The sequence below is a fragment of the Antennarius striatus genome, chromosome 23 (genome assembly GCF_040054535.1).
Source record: "Antennarius striatus isolate MH-2024 chromosome 23, ASM4005453v1, whole genome shotgun sequence".
In the NCBI taxonomy this organism is placed as follows: domain Eukaryota; kingdom Metazoa; phylum Chordata; class Actinopteri; order Lophiiformes; family Antennariidae; genus Antennarius; species Antennarius striatus.
In genome coordinates, this window is record NC_090798.1 from 12,020,292 (window position 1) to 12,047,145 (window position 26,854).

Sequence of the window (26,854 nt, forward strand, 5' to 3'; positions counted from 1 at the left end):
ACACAGATTTTTAGGAGGTGGTCACGTGAAGTCTCGGAAGGCAACGCACTTCCGTGAGACACAAAAGTGCTTTAAACAGTCTATGAGAGTGTGGGAAAAGGTAATAATGTACGCCCTTGTTCTTTGCGGTAAATGCGTTGCAGGAACCACACGTAATAAGGAATCCGCGATCGAGATCGCGATCTATTTATCTTATTATATACGGTAATTTAATTTATGAACCCTCCCCATGCTGACATTAAACCACCTTCTATCTGTGTCACCTTTTCCCACACTCTGATAGACTGTTTAAAGCACTTTTGTGTCTCACGTAAGTCTGAGACTCAGGGTACGTAGCGCACTTCTGGATGCCATCAGCCAATAAAGTGTGCGTACGGTATCACATGACTACCTACCAAAAATCCGTGATGAGGTGGAGTCGTGAACTTTGATGCGCGAATGTGCAAAGGCGCACTGTCCAGATAGAAGGTGGTTTAATATCAGTATGGGAAAGGTTCATCAATGTTTAAGTTACCGTAAATAATAAGATAAATAGTTCGCAGCTATATCGCAGAATTTCGTTTTTGCGGATGGTTCCTGGAACGCACTAACCGCGCGTAACCATGGAGTAACCATTCTGAAGCCAGATGGAGTTACATCATACTCGAGGAACTGCATAGGAACTCCTCGGTGGTTGTAACTCGACATAAAGATCCCAAGATGTTGACGTCAGCGTCTCGAATTTTCATAACTTAAAAAAAAAATTAAATCTCCATCCTGAGGCTGCATTTCATCTTTTTTTTTTTTGGACAAGTTTATTTGTAAAGGCTGCACAAATGCTAACCTGTTTTGCATACCCGACAGTATTATAATATGCTACGCTGGCTGCCTCCTGCAATAACGGCAGCTTGTTTCTCGGTGCTTACCGCCTGAATCAGTCCCCTTATTTTTGACTGGCTGCCTATCAATTCAACGGTAGATTCTTCACGCTTTTTTGAGTTCCTGTGACATTTAGGAATGCCTAGACTTCACCCGGGTCACACGGCACTTCAGATGAGAGCACACTCGACTGCTTTATTGCACTGAATTGTATCATACCATAATAACTTTGATGTGATGAGCTTTTTATTTCAGCGAGGCTCCTATCAGCATCTCATTTTCCTCTGCTGTATGACAGCGGAGTCTTTGAACCATAAATTCGGAGCTCGCTTCAGACACAACAGCTGTTGAGCTGCCGCAGAAATATACCAGCACTTTTCTTCCCTAACTGATCTTTATCTCCTCTTTGTATCTGTGCGCTTCGCTCTTCTCAACAAAAAAGATTCCTTGAAATGAAAGCATCTTTTTTTTTTATTCTTTTTTTTTAATATAATTTGGAGCGGGGATTGGCATCCCTTTGTTCTTAAAGTTTTAGAGGAAACTATACAGTCAAGAGTCAAGACTGTTGTGGGACACTAACCTCCTTTGCACATTGAGTTTTGAGAGGGGATAACAAAGAATAAAGAATTCTGATTGGGATACATTGATTATAACTATCACTATTGGCTCCTTGAGAACAGTACCTTATAAATAATTCAAGCAATTCTAGGAACATTTCATATTCTGGCATCTCTGTTCAACAGTTTTTAGTCATTTGGTGCAAAACGCTCAGGTTTATTACGACATCAAGGCAACTTGAAATAACGGGTCAAATATAGCAGCGCATTAAATCTATCGCCTCGTTCATGTGCAACAAAAAGGTGAGGGGGGAAAAAAAGAAAATCAATGTTTATGACCTGCAGGCATTCCCAGAAAACAGAGAGCTTAAAACAATTGTTTACTATCAGTGTAGCCCATACTTCCCATTAAATTTAATTAGCGTTAGTAATGGAGTTTTGGCATTCATGTTTCCTGTCTGAAGCTCTGTTATTTAGCACCAAGTTATGTGTATTGGAAAGTTCAAGCTCTGCGAACGAGAATGCTAATTAAAAAGTTGTCGAGTAGAAGTGACGATGAGCCTCAGACAATAAATTACGTCAAATAAAAAATTCACCAATGTGTTAAAACATAATGTTCTTGAACATGCAAGCTAACTTGCATTCAAGTTGAGCTATGCTAATCTATGCTAATAGTTCCCTCGTGATCTCAGCAAGAACTTAATTGTCAGTATCTCCTTTCTTTCCCTTTCGCTGAAATTTTATGTACATTTGCACCGGATTATTCTTATTAACAAAAACGTAACTTGAAAATGCTAACCGTTATGTTTAACCTTGATCATCTTTTTTTTATTTTTTTAAAGACTATAATTTTTTTGAATATATTTGAAAAACTGAAAAAAAAAATGTAATGTTTTTTTAAAAACAAATTTTTAAAAAAAATTACATCAAGTAAAAAGTTATGATTTATTCACCAATGTGCTAATATTTACCTCATGAGCTCAGCAAGATCAATATTTCCTTTTATTCCCTTTAGCTGCACTTTTTAGTACATTTGCACCGGATTCTTCTTATTAACAAAAGTGTAACTGGGGGTGTTTCCAATAATGCTAGCCGCTATATTTAATCATGATCATCTTTTTTATTTATTTTTTTAAACTTTAAAAACATTTTTTAAAACTTTTGTATTTTTTGCATACATATTTTTTAAAAACTATCTATTTAGCATTTGTATGTCAACATATTACAGTAATTTGTACGATAACAGTTTAGCAGAGACATCCTTTTTTTCATAAACTCCTATAAGACATGCTTTTTGATGAGCAAACGTTGAATTTCTTGGGTTTTTTCTGTGTTTGCAGAGCTGGAGGTTGCCAGGATGAGCACAGATGGGAATTTACCAGATCTGAAATTCCCTCAAACTGGAGGTCAGGGTAACTCCATCCACCTCTCAGCGAACACGCTAAAGCAACACGGGAGAAACGGTGAGTCATGGAATCTTAGAATGTACCCGTTTTGGGTCTAAATGTGTGTGTTTCAGACTTGTGATGCAAGTACTTTTATGTCTTTCTGTTGTATTTTTTACATCTTCCTTTCGACTTTTTTCCTCACCTTTCAAATCAAAAATTGAGCGTAGAATTAGATGCATTCAAGGCCTCCCTCTTAACTGTAAATGTGAACACTCTGCACGATGCATGGCTATCTCCAAAAGCGATGCATTTATAGATTTCATTATAAGCTCATGCAAATAAGAACGGTCTCAAGCTGCGCCAGGCGTCTCTGGGGTAGATGACTGAAGTCCGTGTCCAGCCGTGCGCAGGTGGAAATGCTACTCTAGGGGTGTCAGATATATCCCCGTCATCCATCGCTATGGCACCCAAATTGTTGTCTTTTAATTTGAATGAGTGATTCCATTCACAGCAGAGGGGGGGGGACTTTTTCTTTGTTTTGGGTGGCTCAAATGAGAGACAGCAAGAGGGTAAGGAGTCATGTTTAAGAGACGGATGAAGAAAATATCAAGTATAAACGTCGGATGCTGCAAGGATGTTCTTGTTGCTTCATTTTTTTTCTTCTCGTGAAGCGATTTCATCAACCTTGACTTCCATTTCTTTCTTTTCTTACGTACGCGCTCCCATTTCTGTGATAAAAAACCTTCGAACAAACCGTCCATTTCTTATTCATTTCTTATTTCTTACACATACTGTAAGAAAAACCTACCGTTTATATTCACTACTCTTCATCAAAATTGTACTGACGGAAATTGTTGTGGATCAGGTTCTCTTCATCCAGGTGATGGAGTTATTAACCCTGCAGCGTTCAAGGTTTTAAAAAAAAAGAAAGAAAGACAGTTCTGCCGATTTGTGGAAACAATTTAAAGAAGACTTTTTTTTTTGCTTCAGAATGATAATCAGGAACAGAAGAACTACTTTTCTAAAGGTGTTTCTGCCACCAGGCAACGTCAAGGTTCTTTATTTAGACTGTATGGCAGCGGGGGTGCGTCTCCCGGTGGCTATCAGCTACCTCTGATCTGATGAACAACTTGTACCGTTGCACCGCAGGCTCCTGCTATCTACCACACTATTGGGTTATAGCTTGAATTAGCCTAGAGGAAACGATTTAGCAATATGTCAACATTATTAAAACAAGTTCCGCCATTTAAAAATCATCCACGATGTTTTGGGTAATTAAACTTTGATTGATGGGGTTGTTTTGCTGTTGATGGCGTGAGTAGGTCTTAAATTTCGGAACCAGATAATCAGCTCTTGCGTGCTGATATGGTATCGTAATGTACGACACCTTGTGAGCGAGGCGTCTTTTCACACATCAGCTTGTTATAAGTTGCTTTATCGGAGAATCTTGCAAAAAAATTAGTATTTTGTGTAACATCGCTGCATCCGCAGATCTTTCCGATTAGCGTTCACACACCTTCCCCCAATCAATATCCTTGCAGGTGAGATCCGGATCGCCTTCGTCCTCTACAAACACATCGGCGTCTACCTTTCGACGGAGAATGCCAGCATGAAGCTGGGCAGTGAAGCCATGGCTACGAATTACTCTGTCATCGTCAACTCGCCGGTTATCACGGCCGCCATCAACAAGGACTCCAACAAAGTCTATCTGTCCGACCCAGTCATTTTCACCATCAGACATCTACAGGTAATGTTTTCTGCCTTAGCGTTTTCAATGTTCTGACATTCAGTTGGCATTTATTGTGCTTTTTTTGAACCCCTTTTATCACAATTTTATCTATTTCCTAAAATATTAGCAATTCCCATCCTAAATCAACCAAAATTAAATCGAACCAAAGAACATTTTTCAAAGACGAGTTGGAGAAAACACAATTTACAAGGTGCTGCATGTTGTTTATTAGTCTTGAACAAATACCAGCCTGATCTCTTCCACAAATATCAGTCATGTTGTGCCTCACTGGAGGCTTGTGAGGAGTCAGGACTTTTCCCTCTTGACTGTATTATCATTTCCACACTCTGCTACCCCCAAAATACTCCTGCTTTGTCTACAAACAGCGCCTTGAGCAATTATCAGGGATGCAGAGCGACCGTAAGAGAATTGCAGCGGGTCTCATGTGTAGGAGGGAGACCTGGTAAGAAGCAATAACGACATGAGGGAAGCTCACAGTTCAGGGGAAATAGAGGGAAAAGGAGATGATAACTCATGGACGTCAAAATTAAATGGTGGGATAATGTCAGGGGATGTCAGCACATTCACCTGTTCCAAGTGTAATTTGTAATGTGGACAGATTTTATATTTAACGTTAGGACACGGGTGCTTTTATACCCTTGACTCACTTCAATAAAACAATACAAGGGGAAAAAAAGAGTTCCTTTTCGGTGCCTTAGCATCTTTTAGCTACCAAGGGAACCGCCAGCTGTTGCTGGAATTGTCATCACATTAATGTCGCCAAAAAGACATTTACAAAAAGTGCAGCGTGCTCGTTCTGTGCGCCGAGGCTACGCGATTAATCACACAGTAATCATGATTACAATTATGGCTTCCGCAATTAATTAAACTCCATTGGATGCAATATTGATATTTTGCATGCTGAGCGCTTTCTCGAGGTGCATCGGTTCAAGAGCTCCCCATTCTCTGGTAAACTGGTAAATTGGTCAGAGGCGCTGATTAAGTCAAGCAGGAATGTTTTAGCCTCCTCTGCGGGAATGAATCTGTTTTATTTGGTGTACTGCATGTGACTTTGGTGGGTTTTTTTGCTCTTGTTTAGCTTGATTTATAACTGTTACTGGATTGTTTTTTACATTCTGCTCCAAAGCGCTGATGCAGTGTGATTATCAGCGTTATGTGTTCGTCTGTCCATCTGTTAGTCCACCAAATATCTTCGTAATCATTGGAGGTAGAAAGATTAAATAAAAAGCACATTACTCGGGCAGCAAAGGGGATAAAATGAGATGATGACCTTGACCTTGAGAAAACTAGGTCAAGGTCAAATTTCAACTTTTGTACACTCAGGAACCGGGTAAGATAGAAAGACGGGGGAGAAGGCCAGTGTGAGTGAGACTGTAGATCAAAGCTAGTGCTTTTCATTGATCAAAGCTACTGCTTTGATCTATGAAAAATCTACTTCTTTGATCTATGAAAAATCTACTGCTTTGATCTAGGAAAAGCACTAGCTTTGATCTTTGACCTTTACAAGTACCGTATTGGCCCGAATATAAGACAACCCTGATTATAAGACGACCCCCTCTTTTTCAAGACTCAAGTTTGAAAAAAGACTTTTTGAACACCAAATTAAATTTTTATACAGAAAATAATTACGGTACATTTGAAATAAATGATTATAACAATATATTCGAGAGGAAAAGCATGTTATTTTGCCTCATTCAAATCACATCACATCTATCACATCTTAATATCTGACGTTTAAGTTTGCGTCATAACTTCTCCTCAGCGGACCTGGGTAAATCGGATTTGATTATGCATCGACGAGATAGAAAATTGTATTCATAATCTCCTTCCAGACGATATTAATTATTCATCTGCGATGTGTTGATTCGACTTCAACTTTGCCCTTGAAAATAAACCTCAGGTGCGTCAACCTTGCAAATGACGGCAGGGTTTCCATTTCTCCTGCTCTGTGCGGTTAATTCCCACCCCTCAGCCGTGAGGTTTTGGATCACTGGTCTTCTGAGATGATGAGATGTCCTCTAGTTATTGTTTTGCTTCCTTGCTTCGCCACTTAATGGGACCAATTAAAGCCATTAATGGGACGGGGTCATCCTATCTCTTTGCTGTGGAAGATTTTACACTTGGGTTTGGTTGTGTGAAGGGTAAACTCAATCAGAGGACGAATTTCTATTCATAGAGGATGACCATTATTAAACCAATTAAACGACTGCGAGTGTGAGACTGCGAACGACAAGGGCTCTTCGGTGTGTTTGTAGATGTGTGTCACCTTGAAAGATGTGACTCTCAAAGGAAAACATCAAGAGGAAAAGACATCAGACACTCTTACCCAACCGCAGTGTGGTGGTTTCATTTTAGGAAATGGTAAGTTAGGTAGCAGGAAAGCGTTTGGGTCATTAGAGCGACATCCTGACACAGGCAGTGACGATGCCCATTAAACAGTGGGGCAGTCCATTCTCACGCAGTGAAAGTTAAAGACAAAAGGTCAAAAAGACACAATGAAAACCAGACATGGGGCAGCATGACAGCAAAAACACCTCCTGTTCATTTTTAAAAGGATATGGATCCCAGCCACGTAAGAGAGGGTCTATTTTGAGGGTGTTTTATCTGCAAATGTGAACTGCACCACCTCCAGCCTGGCCTCACTTTGATTTCTTTTACCGTCCAACAGCAATCGGAGGAGAACTTCAACCCCAACTGTTCCTTTTGGAGTTACTCCAAGAAAACCATGACCGGCTACTGGTCAACGCAGGACTGCCGCTTAATAGGAACCAACAGGACCCACACCACATGCTCCTGTACCCATCTAACCAATTTTGCGGTCCTCATGGCCCATGTGGATGTCAAGGTAGGTCGGTTCTTTCCCCTCAATAGTTTAATTTTAGATTTATTTGACATCAGTCTTCAGGTTGGTCAAACAGACTTAAAATACTTTTGTAACCAGTCTTGCAAAAGAAGGTGAAGGTGTTCAACCAGCATTGCCGTTGAGTTCAGGTGCCGATCATTAACAGATACTTATTTTTTGATTGGAATAACTCCATTCAAAGATTTTTTTGGCATTTTCTGAGCATTTTTCTTTCACTTCCTTTATTTCTCCTGCTAATTTATTTGAAAATGGGACAGAATGGGTGGAATAAAGCGTCTGCATTGCTTCCACGTATGGTGCCTCTCGATACACGTTTGGTGTTTTGCCCTCAGGTTATCCGCGGAAACGAAACCTGCCGTGTACAGTAAGTGTGATGGGATGTGGAGAGCAGCTAATTGGGAGGTGCTAATGAAAGTTGTTGTACAAAGAACCTGTTTGAGAAAATTGAATTTGTCTGCGAGGTTCCTGCGGAGTAATGGTCGCGGGCGGCGCTTACGAAGACGGGAAAGGGGTAGATAAAAAAGGTTAACGTAAAGCTTGCGAACAGTCTCACTGGGGACTCAAAGGAATTCACCTATCAGGGCTTTGGAGTGTGTGGCGACCCTGAATAAAACCTGTTTGGATCGATAATGGCAGGTTGCGATGCCGGGCTGAAATCACCGGCGTGTCGGATGTCGGGGGCCGAGTTTGAAAGGGAGAGTGGGAGCGTTCACGCGATGAAAGCAAAGCAGGAAAACGAGATGGTAGTGAAAGGAGTGCTTTCAGTCAAGTCAAACCCCACCACCACTACCAACACCACCACCTCTATCACCACCACCACCTCACCCTCCTCAGAGGGAAAGTGGACAGCAGATACACAGCAGTTCTGAGTGGTTTTACTGCCCCACCCCACCCCACCTCCTCTTACTTTTCATCTTTTTCACTTCAACGTTATAAAAGGCGGCATTTGGGAAGCTTTTTATTTGACAAACTGTCACCACGTCGTATCTGAGAACACGGTGAGTGGAGACAAAGTGGGAGTTTGTGTGCGAGTCGAGAGAAAGGCTGAGGGGAAGTCATACAAATTGAAGACTGTACGTGAAAAAAAAAAATCTGTTTTTGTATCCATGGCAACAGCACATGTCACCGCTGATCTCTGCATTGTTATTAGTCATTACACTCAGAGCAACAGATTATATTCTAACCTTGTTTATTTCTCTGTGGTATTTCAGAAGAAATAAGGGATGGATAGCCTTGCTGTAATTACAATTTGCCTTTGGAGAACGGAAGCTCGCTACAGGGCCGCCGCGATCATCTTTCATCGTGTTGTATTTGTGACGAATGAATCGAGTGTACTACAGCTCGGAATAATAGCGGTGTCATATTCAGATGTCTTTATGTTTTAAAAATCGTGAAAAGTAAGACTGTCTCTAGCTTCATATAAGTGGATATACTCGGATGTTCAACATTCGGTTCAGCTGGACGGGTTGTAACTCACACGTTCTTTTCCGACCCTTTTAGAATTTCACTTTCAATTCCAGTTTGAATGTTTTTTTTCAACATTTATTCATTTTTTAAAAATATTTCTTCTCGATCCTTTTCAACCAGATTTCTCAAAGTTACAATCAGGGGCTTGGTTTGAAAGGCCAAAATGTCAACTTTGGAGCAAAATGAGAAGGTTTTTCTAACTCATCTCTGTTTTCCTCAGTTTGTAATGACTGCTGGAATGAATGGGATTAAATTAATTTATCTCGTGAACTTCTATCTGTTAACTCAATGAGGACTGAGGTCAGGGATGGAGAGAGTATCTTGACCTCTTTCAACTCATTTTCCTCTTCCATGTCTGCGTGGGCGGGGTTAGCTAACAGAAGCTGCTCACTGATTGGTTGGTTGGAGGATCGTCTTTCTCGCTCTGCTTGATTTGTGACTCACAAAACAATTCCTCAATTCAATTCAGTTCAACTTGGCTGCTCAGTGGAAATTTCAGATCTGGAAATTTTTTTCAAGCTACATTCAGATTTGGGATTTTCATCAAGTCGCCCCCTAGAGGCGAAGCTGTAGAAATGTTCTGGATTTAAATATTTCACTCCCAGTGGATTCAGATTTGCTCCAGTAGATCATTATTGTTTTATTCCATAAGCTGTTGGATAAAAATATAAGAAATATGAATCTCCGAGCTCATTAACTAAATAAAAATCATGAAAATCCAAATATATTTAATATAATCACCTGAAGGGTATTTGCAGACACAGTAATACAACTTACCTGCACACAACTTTCTTTTTATTACAGTAGGTTTTTTTTTATTATAATGCACCATCTGACAATGATAGTGAGCTCGGGAGAGGTGAAAAGTTTACCCACACATTCATTTTCCAACTGAATTCCCTTGAACTAGAACGCGCCGCGTGTGACATTTTTAGACAGTCTGCAGCAAGAAACTCCAAACGGTGTCTCGTTGGGATTAATTATGTTTGAAGTCAATTAGTTCCTGAGAATAATTTCTTATACTGTAGATGTTTGAATAAGCAGAAGTAGAACCCAAGCAGGTTTGTTAACTATCGTTGCGGTGTCGTTAACGTCGGCAATCTGAATTAAGCTTCCTACTTCTGCATCCGTCTCTCAGAGGGTAATCAGGAAACCTCCACCCAGACGTTCACCGGGGGGCTTCGGGCGCCGCGACGGCTGCCTGCGTCGCCACTTGAGGCCTTTGTTTGCTAATTTTGAGCTTTCTTTGCCACAGAGCCGACGCCATCGGCTGATCCTGCAATCCGAGCTGCGAGGCGCTCGTTGGCCGCATAAGCAAATTAAAACTGTACTCACAGATGGCAGCTGCGTGCGAGAGATTATATGTCTCTTTTGTATTTTTTTTTTTTTTTTTTGCAGAATGATTGCAAACAGGTTTTATCAAGCAACTTGATGTGAGATGGGGTTTTACTTCCAATGCGATTGTGCTAAGAAGGCTGATCGTTTCAACCTCGAGATGTCCCGTTATTTAGCGTCCGGGGCCGTTTTTTGCTGCAGATAAAGATACTAAAAAAATCTGTTGGAAATCCATGCAGTTGCCACAATGGAAATTAAATAATTTAGCCTGTTGGTGTAAAAAAAAAACTCTCATGGGTCATTTGGTCTTGCGGCAGCAGATGCAGAAACTCAGTTATGGTGGCGAAAAAAACAAAAACACTCCATGGATGGAGTATTTCGTCAGGGCTTGCTTCAAAGATATTCTTAAAGATTCCCTTATGGCTCGGGCCCATTCGGGCTCCTGAGGGTCTTTATTGAACCCTTTCCTTTGAATTTAAGTCTAGCTTCTGTGAAGATTGCTGGTGGGCATTGAGATAAAAAAAAAAAAATCTATTAAATATGGGCTAAAGCGCAAACTCTAGCTCAAGAAATATAGTCCTGCTCTGGTTTCACCTACAGGCCATTATTTACGTACCGTGGTAAATGTGTGTGCTAAGATAGGCCGCGGGGAAACATTGAGAAACTGGTAAGTGGCACTATTCCCCACAGACCAGTAAGTATAAATCAATGGCACATCCCAGTGGATGATGGAGAAGGTGATATTTGGGTAACATTCATCACTGTCCTCATAGAACGTCTCTGCACTGGAAACCTCAGACAGTAACTATGATGAGAAAGGACGGTCAAGGTTGGGTATGTATTTTATGGTATCACACGTAAATACGATACTTTGGAAAGAGATAGAGATCGCTCAAAACAAATATATTAAAACCACAAACGGAGAGGGAGACAATGTTAAATGCCACGGAAAAAGCGAAACCCGGGCTGTGGAGCGCCGTGTTAGCGTTATTGTAGCTTGGAACACAGTGTGACATTAGGTGCATGTGTTGAATGTCAACTCCCGCAACGTAGACTGGAAACTCTCTCCCCCCCCAGCCCTTTTAGATGTGACAAATTTGCCAAGACCCCTGATTCATACGCCCTTCTCTGCAACTGTTCCTCATCCCGGTGCAGGTCGTAAATCCTCGGTCCTACCGTAGTTGAACTTGTCACATGACTCCCCGCAGTGGGCCGCTACCCCCTTAGCGGCACCGTCTGCCCTCCCTGACCGTATTTCATGAGTCAAAGCCCGGCTCCGGAGGCATATAGGGAGATTTATGCATTTTAATTGGATTGGCTTCATGGCCCGATGCTCGTAGCGGTCCTTTAAGGTATAAAGGATTGACGCTCTCTCCACTTCGCCACATCACCCTCTTATATACATTTCAGAGGACTGGTTAAGGGGATTTTGGCTCTGGGTGTTATGGTAATTAAGTGCATATGATGCGACACGAGGTTCAGATGACTCGGCCGGAGTAACCACCGCAAGATGCAAAGAAAAAAAAAGTCTCCTTACCACATCTGCTCCTCCGTGTCAGTTCACTCTCAGTGCCCGGGAAAACTTATTTTGTGCTATGTGCAAGTAGATCAGAGGCAAAGCCAATCTCCAAAGGCATAAGGCTTCGAATGAAAAATATGTGTTTAAGAAATAAGAGAAAGACTTTAGAGAGAGAGATTGGAAGACAAATCGAATGTGCACAAACGCGCCTCCTCCCTCAAAGCAACATGGATCCGTACGACTCGGCTGCCCCCGTGACACGGCAAGTGAATTTCAGGGCAAATTACGTCTGCCCACTTTAGAGTCTCCCTTTTACTGATTCCATCATGGAGGCTTGTTGGTGTGACATTAGGTGCAGAGGCACTGCAGATCACATTATTTGCCATCTGCCCCAGCCACAACCCCCCCCCCCCATCAGTAAAAAAGGAACCTTTTCAGCAGCAAATTTGTGACTGGCGACGTCTCAGCCATGATCTGCCTCCGAGAACAAAGAAATCACTTCACAGTAAATCCATCGCCCAGGTGTATATACACCGTGTGCTGCCTTCTGTCTCTATTTCTATGGCTTTATCTCTTTTTGCTTGTCTTCCTTTCTTGCCTGTATCCCTTCTGTCCCGGCTCTCATCCAATTGAAGTTGAGATTGAGATAGATGGCGCCCGCCGCCGCTGCGCAGCTTCCCTACCTTAGGAGACCTCAGGGTCCCCTTGCGATGCGCCACCGCCACCGGTGGCACCCTCCACATCAATACATCCATAATGCAGCAGACTGCAAACAGACTTATGTCACAAGCAACTACCATCAGCATCTGTTGCCACCCGTGGCGTGCACACCCCTACAAAGTAAAGGGATGAAATCAGACTCACTTTTTTTTACAGACTGTGCACTAGAACATCTTGCCAGCCCCCCCATCCGAAAATATATACACAACGGCTCATCAGGCAGGGAAATCAAAAGAGCTCCCTCCCCAGACTCAAGGAGCACTGCGGCTGTTATTGTACCAGAGCCCCTTAATGATCAGCATCTGTTCCCCTCTCTGCTAGCGTTAGCCGAGCTGCCACTAAACAAGGCTTTCTGGGCGATACTTCATCACCCAGGTTTCCTCACTTAAACTTAACTGGGGGGTTGGGGTGGTGGTGGGGAAGGTATAAGGGTAGGAAAAAAATCAACAACAACAAAAGAAAAACCACCCTTGAATATTGATGCTCCCTCTCTTCCTGCCCCCGCAGGAAATAGTGCTGACTGTGGTCAAAGTGTGATTTAAAGAGGTGCTTGTTTAAGAGACATACCAGACACATCGTACGCTCTCGCAGCGTTATTCTTCAACGTAAGCAAATATTTTCTTGGGTTCGCCCTGCTCTATAGCTCTGAGTCATACATTATTGCCCGAGGCCAAGACTGCTCACACAGCCTTTGATACCGAGGAGCCGATCTGCACCTCAACTCTGGTATTTAATATACAGCGTCAGTATTTGATGTACACACACTTTTGCTTAACTTTCACTTTTGCTGACTTTCAGCTGCCTGTCAGCGATCATTAACTGTCGGCTCTTAAATACCAGTAACATTTAAGAATGTGTTGCAATAAGGCCCCGTTTTGATCTTCATTAGCATTTAGACGCCGTCGTTGCCAAACCTCAAAAGTTACACCCCTGGTAGTCCTTGAGCCCCAGCAGGGGTGACAGTCGTTTGTGATGAGGTGTGCAGGTTTCTTTTAATATTATCCCCTTCCTATTTTTTTTTTTTCTTTCTCCCATGATTTAAAATCAATGCCCAGAAAGCTGGAAAAGGAGTTTCCCCTTTGGGAAATTAGGAACTCTCATAGGCCAGCCAAACGTTTGCTTACAGTAATTATATTTAGTTTGATGCCCAGTGCCTTGTTTTGTATATGAACGTATAAAATGTACCTATTCTTACAGGGTATCCCTCAGTTTGACAGGTTCTTGGGAAGACGTTGGCCCTCATATATTTGTTTTAATCTGTTTAAAGCGACAGTCAATCACTCATTTCGCCAACTCTGCTGTTTTAGGATGTCGCCTCTTCCTGCCTTTGTCCAAGTTGTCCCTATGTGCTCCAGGCTTTTATGGACTGATGTAAATTCTCTTTCACGGGGTGCGAAGGAATCAGCGTTGATCCTTATCTCTCCCGTAAAGCCTTGAATTTATCATCGGCGAGAACCTTTTTTTTTTTTTTTAGTGCCCTGAACTGTTTGTGGTGGCAAATTACTACTTTAAAACAAGAAAATTATCCAAGAGCAACAGTGAAATTTATCGACTGCGTTGTGGGTTTGATTGTTTTCTCGTGGCGCTGATCTTAGACACCTGCTGCCCGGCGGACAGCTCACTTTGTTTCACATTGTCGCCCGTCCAAAAGGAAGCAATAAGGGGAGGGCGGGGGGGTGTTTTAGATTGATTCACACTGACTAATTTATGATTCATATCCACCACCTGTGGCTTAGCCCTGTAGCTTTATTGGACGGTTGAGAGAATACCCATCAACCCCAGAAAATTGTTGCATTAAAAATAAAAAGCTTCCTTGTTGGTTGGACAGATCGCCCATTTCATGTCACCATGATTATTTCTTTTGTTTTTTACTATGGAAATTATTCTCTAGATTGCCAATATTATATACTTTGTGATCATTTTTTTTACAATGCATCTGCGGGGGATGGGTGTTGTTGACCCGATTCTTTCTTCACCAGAACACAGACCCCGTTCACGACATGCTCCTCGACGTCATCACCTGGGTGGGCATCCTCCTGTCGCTGGTCTGCCTCCTCATCAGCCTCTTCACCTTCTGCTTTTTCCGCGGCCTCCAGAGCGATCGGAACACCATCCACAAGAACCTCTGCATCAGCCTCTTCATCGCAGAGTCTCTGTTCCTGGTGGGGATCAATCGCGGCGACCAGCCAGTAAGACCGCTGTTCAGTTGATCTTTTGCAGTTGCATCACTTTCATGTACTGATTCGTGTAGCGGCGCTACACTTAGCATCCTTCTCAAATGATTTCAAAGGAGATTTGTTCACACCGTGTATGATGGAATAGAAGTGATGGTAAAAGTTGGTATTTCTGGGAAATAGACTTATTTGCTTCCTTCGTGGATCAGGTAAATTAATACAATGTTTGCTAACTGTTTCCGGCTATAAAACCGTCGCAAAATCACCGCAAAACAAAAAATGCTTGTTGAATTAAGCAAACAAGACAGGATATGCTAGATAGAGAGCTGGTTGGTGTGTTTTGTTCCTGTGGACATAAAGCCAGGCGAACAGCTTCAAGGGTTTGTAATGAGGTAAATTGGCATCAGGAACAAAAGAAATTTTCCAAAATTGTCAAACTGTTCCTTCAGATCGTATCTTAAACTAAAATATCATGTTTGTAACGAGAAGCTTCTTTCATTTTTTAGTCTCTTGTATTTAAAGGTGAAAACAATAAAGGACACTCAGGTTTGACATCATTCTTTTTATCTTTTGGTTCCGTCTGGTCGCAGCATTTAGAACAATTTGAAGTCTGGTTTTGATCTTCAAGCCAATGATGGATAAAGAAGAAACATAATGAAGGCGAGACTCGTTCATTTCCTCATGCTGTACAACACCGAATTATCATTTCCACTCTCTTGCTGTCCCTGGTAACAAGCCGAAAAGCTCCCAAAAACCTTGGTATGAATCGTTATTAAGAGAGCTCACCATCTTCCTCGTGAATTTAAGAGCCTAATATGTGAATATGTGACCTTACTTTCCATTTTGTGTTGTATGCCGTCTATCTCAGGGATCATCTGCAGCCCTGAGCTTTTTTTATTATTATTATTATTATTCTTTCTGGCTCACCGCAACAATTACTTGATGAAAATAAAAACCGAATGTCCTCATTCAACAAATGCTGCATCCCTTGGTTACCCAAAAGCAAACAAATTCCTAATTCCACATCAGCAACACAAATCTTTTGCATCTTAGTAGTCCGGGAATTGGAAGGAGAATTATTTAACCTTCATGATGCATATTAGCAAAGTATTCTATGATATGTTATTTTTATATTATAAGAACATTTTTTAAAAAGCTCATGGCAACAGATTTGTGTTTTTCCCACTTACACCAAAGTAACTACTTGTAATGATGACTCAAAAAGGGCTTCATTCACGAACTCCAAGATGTTCGGCGCTTCTGACCTGATCAAGATCAAGCACGTCAAGCTAAAACAATGAAGTTCTGGGATGGTCTTCTATGGAGCCAATAAAACAAACTGGAACTTTTCAGACCTTTTGATTAACAATGGTGTTTGGAGGATCAGGAACGACTCTGACTCCGAGGTCTAATTGGGATCATCAAGTCCTGGCTCATTCTAGGGGGCGTCATCTGACTGGACTCCATTGAAAATCTGTGTTGTGATCTGAAGAAGGTGACTGCAGCGGGGGAAGCAGGAATATTCCAGACCTCTGGGGTCATTACCGATGAGAAATGGGCTGATATTCCTCAGAAACGTTGCCAGAAGCTGGAGTCTGGATCTGCATTGGGTTTTCAAGGCGGTCATATCGACTTAAAGGACCTCTACAAAGTACTAGAGATGCATTCAGAGTCATCTGTTCGATACAAAACCATCTTCGGGATGTAATGGCTGCACTTTGGATGACATTTCTTTACTCGGCTGCCTTAGCAGGTTGGGGCTCGCTGCAGACAAATGTGACACATATACAGGATGGAAGAAGGCTTCATTCAACTTACACATTCTCAGTTGTGACATTTTTACTTGCTAATGAGGCAAAATAGACAGTTATCTTTACTCTCTTCAGGAAAAAAAAACGAAGCTGGAGCGAGTCTCTGAGCACAGTATGAAATGTTCTGTACATCTACACATATATAATGGGAACACTGGAATATATCTTATTGCCTATAGTCGTTTAAATACATCTATTGGCAGTTTAGATCAGATTATCCCACTCTGTTTGGAAGGTAATTTAAGGAGCAGGTGAATTCCGATTAATTTAAATGCTACATCTACACACAATGAAATACATCTTCATCCCCAACCCCAGCCCCAATTCATTGGATTTCACCGTCACCACTGGGATGAAAACTTCCACGGCAGACTTCCTCCACAAGGCTATGTCCCTGTGAAGTTAAAAGATAATGCTTTGGCTTATACCTTTCCCTTCCATAACATTTTATGGGTGTGATTCACAGCTCGGCTCTCAGATCACTTTCCTCGACTGCAATTAATGTCCACTCAACCTTTTAGTCGTTTAATTGAAACCATTTAGGTGACAAAATACACTAGTTATGTTCAACTGTGCCAATAATTAGATCAATTCATGGCAGTACTGTATCTTATTATTGTTGGAAAGTGTGTGGGAACATGCGTACATGGTAATGACGGTCGCCTTGGTTCCTCGCCTAGCCGGTAGATATCTTTATCAGCCGGGAAGTGTGTAACCACATTATGTGCTCGCACTTGGCCTAAGTATAAAATACAGTGAGCTCCAAATGGCTCTTGGACTTCTCTTCTTCGTATCTCTCTTTCGTCCATGCCAGCTACAGCAAACAAGACCGCATTGGCTGGATTGCTGCAGCGTTCTGCTGCCAGTCACTACAGGCAAACATCCAGTGGCTTCAGCCAAACAAAGCTTAGCAATGCTAATTGTTGGAAAGATGCAAACGCACAGAGGTCAGAAAGAGCTGTCACTCAGATGATGCACTTTGTCGTATTAGTAAAAAAAAAGAGAAAAGATTTAAAGACTCACGCTTCCCTACTTTGCTTTTTCCCAGATTGCTTGCGCCGTCTTCGCGGCCCTGCTCCACTTCTTCTTCCTGGCGGCGTTCACGTGGATGTTCCTGGAGGGCGTGCAGCTCTACATCATGCTGGTGGAGGTGTTCGAGAGCGAGCACTCTCGCCGACGTTACTTCTACCTGGTGGGCTACGGCGTTCCCGCTCTAATCGTGGCCGTCTCCGCGGCGGTGGACTATCGCAGTTACGGCACTGACAGAATGTGAGTACTTTGTGATCGACGTGGAATTCTACAGATGTAACACGCAAAAGATCTTTTTGGAGACATTCATTTTTGAAGCTCACAAAAGTGTATTAGTTCGTTTGAACTTCACAGGATCTGTGTACTGTCTCCAAAATAGAAAAGTTTTCCTGTTTTTGTTGATGAACTATGTCAACCCAGACAACCAGCTTCATCCTTCTTCTGGACAGGACTCAGGGGGAAATGGAGTGAAATGAAATCATACAATGATGTGTTGTTTCCAGTACTGAGGAGAAGTGAGGATGAAAGGCAGTCGATGAGACCAAGCAGTAGACAGATCCCCTGTCTGCTTCTATTATAGAAATAATTATAAGCCTTTTTTTATATACTTAATCCTACCCAACCAAACCATTCATAAATTATATACCATAAGCTTGTCTACCTCTCCTTGTTGCAATTTTTGGCATTGTTACCAAAGAAGTATTGGAATTTTGCCTCAAAATACAAACATACTTTTGAAATTTTGGAAGATTTGGATATTAGTTTGATGAAATAAAGAGAGTTAACTAGGAGGTTTTAGAGACCCTTCAGTCTGTCTTTTTGTTTAATTTGAGGGGTGTTATCATTCTTGCAGATGATGCTCTGATAGCTACTACTTATCATCAACTTTTAATGAAGCAGAACAGTTACTCAAGCGCCGTACATTTCCTTCTTTGCTGATTTGACATTGTTTTGACAGTGAAAAATGCTAACATCAGGCGATAGCATTGCCGGATGGATGTCGGGCTGTTGTCGTTAACGTCTTCGGCATTTGGGGAGGCACAAATCACAAGGATGGAGGGAGAGCGGGCATACACAAAATGAGACGGGAGAGTGACAGACAGTAAGATTAACAAAAATATGGGAAACAACAGAGACTGACTTTTATTTCCCGCGGGGGCAGCGTGAGATACAATTTCCCAGTCGTTTGCTCTAAAACACAAAGTGGTCTATAAAGTAGTGTAATGACAAGTGGAGGATCGCCCTCCATTCCTCACTTAATCTCAGACTGAAAATAATGAAGACCAGCATCAGCAGTTCGCCCCTGTGATGTTTATCATATAATATGTGACACACACAAACAGACACACATACACACACTCAACTGGCAGACAGTGTGTATTCGTGGACCGGCAGTTCTTCCTGATGGATGAGGTGATAGCTGCCACCGTCTGAGCTTTGGCATCATGTGAATAATTAAAGCCTGCCACCGGTGGAACAATTATACGCTGCCTTTGAAGGATGAGGGAAGAGACAAGGCGTGACACGTAGTGAATAGCGAAAGGCTGGGGAGGGACACACAGTCCCGCTGCAAATTGATTTGGGAAAGCAGCAGTATCATGGGCACTCTCACTCACAGAAACATACGACACTTAGTTGTCAAAAGTGGCTCGAGTCTAGTTGAAGACGTCTTATCAACGACTGCTAGTCAAAGACATCTAGTCAAAGACTTCTAGTCGAAGACATCTAGTTGAAGACTCCTAGTCAAAGGCTTCTAGTCAAAGACTTCTAGTCAAAGGCTTCTAGTCAAAGACATCTAGTCAAAGGCTATTAGTGAAAGATGTCTGGTCAAAGAAATATAGTCAAAGACTTTTCTATCCAGATACATCTAGTCAGAGGCTTCTATTCAAAGGCTTTTCTAGTCAGAGACATCTAGTTGAAGACTCCTATTCAAAGACTTCTAGTCGAAGACTTCTACTCAAAGACGTCTAGTCAAAGACCTCTAGTCAAAGCCTTCTAGCTGAAGACTATTCATGAAAGATGTCTAGTCAGAGACATCTATTCAAAGACATCTAGTCAAAGACTTCTAGTCAAAGACTTGTAGTCGAAGATGTTTAGTCAAAGACTCTAGTTTAAGACTTGTACTCGAGGATGTCTAGTCAAAGACTTCTAGTTGAAGACGTTCAGTTGAAGATTTCTAGTCGCAGACTGCCTGTTGAGGACTTTTAGTCAAACACTTCTAGTCCACGACTCCTAGTCAAATAAGGTCAAAGATTTCTAGTTGAAGACTTACCTACGGGCTTTGTGCCAGTTAGAGATAAGTCTGAAGTCACCTGCAATAGGAAGGCCCCAGTCAACACTCCCATTCTGCCCTTGAGCAAGGCATGTCACCATTGTCCGATTCCAATGAGTGTGTTTTGCCCTGAGGGGGAAAAAAATGAAATCCTGTGTATTTTTTCAGCTTAAATGAAAGTGATATATCAAAGTGCTCTAAACCCAGCTGGTAGGATTGCCTTTGTTTGTTTTTTTCCAATGATCTAGTTACTGTTACCCTCATCTGGTTTTCTCCTTAGAAAAGCTTGCAAGGTCTTCAAAAGGTAGGCTCCCAATGCATTCAGCTGTAGTCCTTTGTGCCTTGAATTGAACCTCTTCATAATGAGTAGTATCAGCAAAAGGACACAGGATAGGTTCAGACCAGGGAGCTAATCATCTTAGCCTTTCTCCTCGATATGACTTACAGTCAAAATGTCTTGAAAATCATCCTTAAAGGCAGACTGTGCTGCAGGACTTCCCACAGAAGCAGCAAACAAATATTTTCACACTGCTTCACTTCTCATTCAGTCGTCAGTTCACTCTTATACCAACAATATGACCATTTTAGCACTCCAGCTTTGAGAACACCCAGTGTCATGTCACTGCAGATTGGTGGAGCAAATGCAAGAATATCAAGTCTGAGGTGTTGGCTTGGGGTGTGAATGTCACACAATTGTGGCTTTTATTGCATAGTTACTTGAGGAGTGGTGTGCAAAGTGGCACATCGGGAGGTAGGAGGGAGGGAGCAGTTGAAGTAGATGTGATCCAAAAGAGAAACACAACAATGACACGAGTAGAGATGGGGAAGTTAGAGGAGGCAGAACAAAAATGAAAGCCTCCAGCTGCCACCACCCACCATGTCTTAAAAATCTCCCTATGATCTGAAGAAGTCGAAGGCAACAACAAACAATGGAACCGCCAGCATAATTTATATCAGTGGCGTTTGGAGCTGTGAGCTTTGATGAGCTCCCAGAATTCCGTGCGTCTTTTGTTGGCGCTTGTTCACTTCTTTATGCATCCATATGTGTGTATTTTCTGCGTCGCCTTCATCCATTGATATCAGCAAGGAGAAGGCATATCAAGTCCAAAGAACAACAAAGGAACAGCCGCCACATCTACTTCGGTATTATCCCTTGTTTGTCACCGAGGATGGTGGCAATAAAAAAGGAAGAATTTACAAACTCATCTCTGGTATAAAGACTCTTCTGTTTGTCGGCTTTGTGGTTTTAGATCCAGGAGATGCCTCGTTTTTGTTTCCCGACATTACAATTATATCACGGATCATTGCAACTTGTCTCCAGATAGTCTTCACGGAATCAAGACCTACTTTTTTTAACTGCGCTTATTTTGGAGATGCAAATTTTTTGTCTCGCAATCGATCTGTAGCCGCTACCATTTCCCTTCACCGTGACATTGTGCGACAACAAGATCGTAGGAACTGTAATTTTCCAGTGTCCAAAAATGGAGCCGTCTGTCCTCTGTACCGGGGCGGAGATTAAAAGATTAATAATTCAACCGCAGGTCATGAATCAAGTTTTCTTTTCCTTCAGGCATTTCAAAGACACTTCGTCACCTTCCACCGGCCCCCGATGCTTCTGCTCTGTATTTAGTTTTTGCCCAGCAAAGAGGATCAGGCCATCCGTGATGTTTTCATATTAAATGCGAGGTCGGGAGGGCGATTTTATTAACAACTGGTATAATTATAGCAGTTCTTCGGTGTCTGAATGGCTAACGAGAAAGCGGAGTACACGTTGAGTGCTTAATGATCGCGCGTGGCCGTGTCTGTCGGGATCAGCGGTCAGTCTAGTTCCTTTGGAGTGAAATGATGTGAGTGGTAGTAATACACTGTGACAGTAATTTCCTACCTTCACCTGTCAGATTCAAGCAGAATCAAACCCAAATTGTGGCCTTTGTGAATCTTTTGTAGTTCATTTTTTTTAGACCTTTAGTTTTTCCATCCCTTTATACCTTTAAATTTAGATTTTTCATCCAGTCGCGGCCGTGGAAGTACATCATTACTGCTGTCGTTTTCACTACGAGCTCCAATACGGCCAAATTCTTTCTGATCGTGGTAAGTCTTCCCCCCTTGGGGTGAATCTGTGTTTTTGAAGTGTCGGTTCCTCTCTCATTGAAGCCTCACATTTGATGAATATCCTCTGAGCATAAGTATAAAGCTACAACCCCCCAACTCCCCCACAACTCGCCCCAACATTAACCATCGTTTCTCTGACTCCATATCCCGCTTTCATCTCTTTCATTGCAGTTGCTGGCTTCGCCTGGACACCTACTTCATTTGGAGTTTCATAGGACCCGCAACCTTGATAATTATGGTAAGCTTGACCCCCCGCCACCCTCCCCCAACCGCCCCGCTTTGCTCATTAACCCTACTTAGCCTGCGGGGTCGTTGCTTAAATGGTCCAAAGAGATCTCTCCTGTCCTCCCTCTTTTCTCTGCCCTGTTGAGCGTACATTCCACCTCCGGGCACGGAGCCGTCCGGAAAAAAACGAATGAGGGGTGCAGCGGTGATATTGCGACGGGGGGGGCATCTGAACTCTGCTCAGTATGCACCGCTGGAGTAATCCTGCACCGCAATTATGATTGATTTTGCACCACTTCCAATTTCTAGTACCTTTCTCCATCACCCCCCTCCTTTGGCAAAGAGGACACACACGGTGTGTGTCGACTTAATAGGACAGCCATAATTTTCTTCTTCTACTTCAAATAAAAAATAAAAAATACAGCTCATTTATTGATCCGACTGTTTTAAATCTGGTGTCAGGCTGGTGTTAAGTATTTAAGTGAATGCCAGGCTATAAATACTGCTTTGGCTCATTTTCCAAGACACCGATCAGCCATCATTATAATAAATACTGCGCCATCAGCGAGTCGAGTTTCCCGTTCTGTTGTTAAATATCCATAACAGCTTTAAAACTGTAAATATTCCCGTCCTTTAGGGCACGAATCGCGGAATACCAACAAATCCCACTTGCCAAGCTGAAATACGAAATCCTAAAACACGAGTAATGCACTTTCACGCTCTAGTTTGGTTTAATCATTCACAATACATCTCCATGCGTCTCATGACTCACTCCTTTTCTTTCTTCGATTCAACAAACAAGAATATCTATGTTGGAAAAGACGGCTTAAGCTCGCATCCAGTTCCGCCTCTGGGAAAATCGGCGCGGGTTTAGACAAAGATACATCATAAGCAGTTAGAAGATCTTTTTTTTTGTTATAGTAACCCCATAATAGGTGAATGTAACCTGCAAACGGCGGCGAAGCGAGCGAAAGCGAGATAATTACTGTTTTGGAAAGTCGTTCTGAGAAGACTCCCATGCCGTTATTAGATTTGACTTTTTTTTTTCTTTTTTCTTTTTTTATGATTCCCGACTCACCAAGAAAAGAAAAATAATGAGGTACAAAAAGAATTGGTCTGTTTTTATATCCAGCAGACAAAAAATAAGACATTTTCTCAGATTAATTAAAATGTCACAAAAAAGTGACAAACTTATGTTTGCATTTTCGAAAATAAAATCTCACCTTTTTTCCCGTAACTTTTAAACTGCTTAAAATTGTAAACCGCTGCTGGATATTTAATTTCCCAGATCTGGAAACAGCTAATGCCATAGTAGTGATTCCCTGTAGTTTTCCTCTGAGTGTGAATATGATGAGACAATTGTGAATAAATCAGAGGAATGAAAAAGACGCAGCTGTCTTGTCTCACCGTTTTCCTACTCTACTTTCCTACTATGATTTTTGCGCTCTGTTTGGCAAAGTGGGCAACCGAGCTTTGTGCTACAAAGTGTTCTGATTTAAAATGAATGGGACCGAAACAGGAAACATGGAAGCTTAACTCCCCCCTCTCTCTCTCTCTAACTGCCTCTGTCTGTCTCACAGCTTAATGTGATCTTCCTGGGCATTGCTCTCTACAAGATGTTCCATCACACGGCCATCTTGAAACCAGACTCCGGTTGCCTGGACAACATCAAGTAAGTACACTCTCATCACCAGGATCTTTTAATTCCTCTAGAAATAGCGCTTCCTTGTGACGTTTTCTCACAGTATGTGCAACGGGGGCTCAGCGGCCGATCAAGTCCGTCATGTCTGTTTCATTTCTGGTTAATGAACCCCCGGTGCGAGGTTCTCGTGTACCTTCTCTTGTACCTCAGCAATTCGCTCATCTTGCTTCTTCCCCTCTGATGTTTTGAAACCTTATTAAAAGCACTTAAAGTCCTCAACACGTTATGCTAGCGTGGTGAACACGGACACGGCTAGGTAAGCGCCTCCCATTACGCTGAAATATTACATCGGAAAGGGTTAAAAATCAAACAGCTACTCCGTCGCGTCTCCGCGGTTATCGGAAGTGAGTTGGCACACCTGACCACACACACCTGACCACACACACCTGACCACACACACCTGACCTGGATGTCGTTATTAAAGGTGAACTGGCCATCCTAACATCTCTTTGAAGAAAGAGACATCTGCACAGTTTTTCTGAAAGTTGCCTTGAGGATGTCGTCAACCTCGACTTCACACTTGAGAGTTTTCTTCCGTGGTTGCATTAACAATAGAAGTGTTGAATCGGTCTGGCAATGCGGTCCGTTATTAATTATTCGGGCTCCGATATGCCAACTGACAAAAGCACCGAAAAAGACAACAATGATTATCATGGTAACAAGAAATAATTACCTTGCAGGGTAGCCAAGATATTAATAGACTATGATAACAGGCTAAGGACCGAGCAGCGTTTGGAAGCATTATTTTATTTCATTAAATCCTCATGATATGTGCAAATAGAGAGACATTCTGAGGTTTTGTTGACCTGGTTTCACTTTCTGTTTTGTCAGTTTTCAGTACTGTGAAACTGTAATTACCCCCCCCCCCCCATGTCACGAGTGGGAACATCCGGATGACATTATAGAATCACGAGTGCTTTCCGTTTACCTTTTAAAGAAAAGATTCATTTAAAATTGGGATCAAGTTAAGCGTTTGTTGGAAATGGAAGCTTTTCCAATAATCATGTTGTTGATGATGTAAAATTATTTAGTTTTGTAACCTTCAAAATGACGTCAAGATAGAGTCTTTAAAAGGGTTTTTTATTGGTCCGGACATTTAAGCCAGAGTGGCTTAAAAAAGTTGGGTCTGTAACTCTCTGTAATGGGTGGGATCTGAACTTCAATGGCGACTTCCTGTTTGTGTTCATGTGAGGGAACAGGGTAATCTTCCTATAAATTGATCAGTCACGAAAAGGGGGTTCAACATTTCAACCAAGACGTCCAACATAGACTTTTCATCGACAAGTACTGTTCTGTAATATTAATAATATAGACCTACATACTTTGACATCTTTTACAGTGACTATAAATATGTAGGGAACCTTTCGCTGTCACTTCTTTCACTTAAAAAAACAAACATTACATTCTGTGATATAACAGGGTGGGTGTTTGGTCCTATTTCATTCTGGCATATAACAAAGGAAATGTCAGCGATGTGCACTTTGCAGCGATGAAAAAAAAATAAATAAAGTGAAATTGGGTTATGTTTAGAGAATAATGCAGCCGCTCCAGAGACAAAAACCATTTTGGGGTTAGCCCGGCGAGGCTTGATGTGGAAAATCAACCGAATGTAGGTTTGAGTTCTTGGATCACTTTTATTAAACATTGGAAAAAATGCGAACACGTCCTGAAACATTTATATACTCTTCTTCCCATCGTCGATATCGCGAGATACGTTTTTTGCACGGCAAAATATCGACTGTTCTCTCTCGGCGGGTGTCAAATGATTTATGACACCCGGCCTTTTATAATCTAACGAACAACTTGACCGCCTGACCCCCCCACCCCCCCCCACCCTGAGTCTCACTGACTTTGAAACAGTCTGCAATATTTCAGTTGACCGTCGTAAAATCGTAGAAAGCTCGCCGCCGTTGTCAGGCCTCATTCATCTGGAGCCGTTTTCCAGTCTAGACCCATTACTCAACAAAACGCAAACGCGATCGGAACGCCGGCCGTAAGGCGTCGGTCGGCTGAACAACAATCCGTACACAAACACATCCAAGTCGACTCTCCTCATTGTCCCGAAAGCTTCCTAACATCATCAGAGAAAAGAGTTTTTTTTTCTATGAATGCATCAAGGTGAACTCTTTTTTTTTTTTTTTTTCTTTAAATATAATTCCTCGGGTTAATTACGCTAATCGAGCGTAGCATAATGAAGTGTGTCTTTTGTCTCATCTCCCTGCTATTTTGTTCCCCCTTTTGCAGTTTGATGTCACATTTTCAGTTCAGATTTCATCATCCGGGGGCCCTGTTTTTTTTAATTTGAACATTTCATCTCTCCTTCAACTGTATTTTTACTCTCTCTTGATTAGCAGTCACATCCTGTCTTATTTTAATCTTGTGTTTATCTTTTAACTTTTTTTTTTTCTGTTTCTCCATCTCCCCGTTTTGCTTCCTCTTTGTCTTTAGCTACCGTTATTATGATGGATGTGTTATTGTGGAATGGCGCTGGTAAGATGCACCGTTTCTCAGTAGAGGGTGTAGAATAGAATTGATATTTGTGTTTGATGTATTTTATTTATTTATTTTTCCCCCTTCTCATCATCCCATAGAGAAAGCTACCTCTGCCCTGTTGAATCATGGGTAAAAATGAGTCTGTGTGCCCCAATTGTGACATTACGTAACCTTGCCTCATAATGTGACATATTTAGAATATTTGTAGAATCTTTCTACAAAATACTAAACATTACATTTATTTTACTTGAACTTGGTAACGAAAGCATTCTGATTGGATAAAATTCAACTGAAATTTTCAGCCCTCCCCCACCCCCCCCCATGTGCAAAATAAGTTGTATCTGCTTCCTAATTTGTCTTCTTCGATGAACTTCTTTCTCCTTTCTCAACCTGTCTTTGAACAAAGTGGCCCCCGCTTGGAGGGACAGTATTTTTGTTCTCTTTTGTGTTCACCGTTTGCATTTCCTGTGTCCATTCCGGGTGGGGGTTGGGGTGGGGGGGTGGGGGGGGCAGTCGCCTTGATGAAGTACCTCTCCCGCCAGGTCATTAAGACGGCCCCAGGAAAATGATGTTTAATGG

At 42.0% G+C, this 26,854-nt stretch overlaps 1 protein-coding gene across 2 annotated transcripts in view; it reads left to right on the plus strand.

Moving 5' to 3' along the window:
* Positions 1–26,854, plus strand: part of LOC137590367 (adhesion G protein-coupled receptor L3-like) — a 178,839-nt gene that overhangs the window by 138,641 nt on the left and 13,344 nt on the right. For both annotated transcript variants that reach the window (XM_068307945.1, XM_068307946.1), the window contains 7 exons: positions 2,756–2,878; positions 4,345–4,550; positions 7,222–7,398; positions 14,437–14,646; positions 17,491–17,711; positions 22,027–22,093; positions 23,661–23,752. In XM_068307945.1, the coding sequence (XP_068164046.1) occupies positions 2,756–2,878; positions 4,345–4,550; positions 7,222–7,398; positions 14,437–14,646; positions 17,491–17,711; positions 22,027–22,093; positions 23,661–23,752 (1,096 nt within the window). The remainder of the gene's footprint in view (positions 1–2,755; positions 2,879–4,344; positions 4,551–7,221; positions 7,399–14,436; positions 14,647–17,490; positions 17,712–22,026; positions 22,094–23,660; positions 23,753–26,854) is intronic.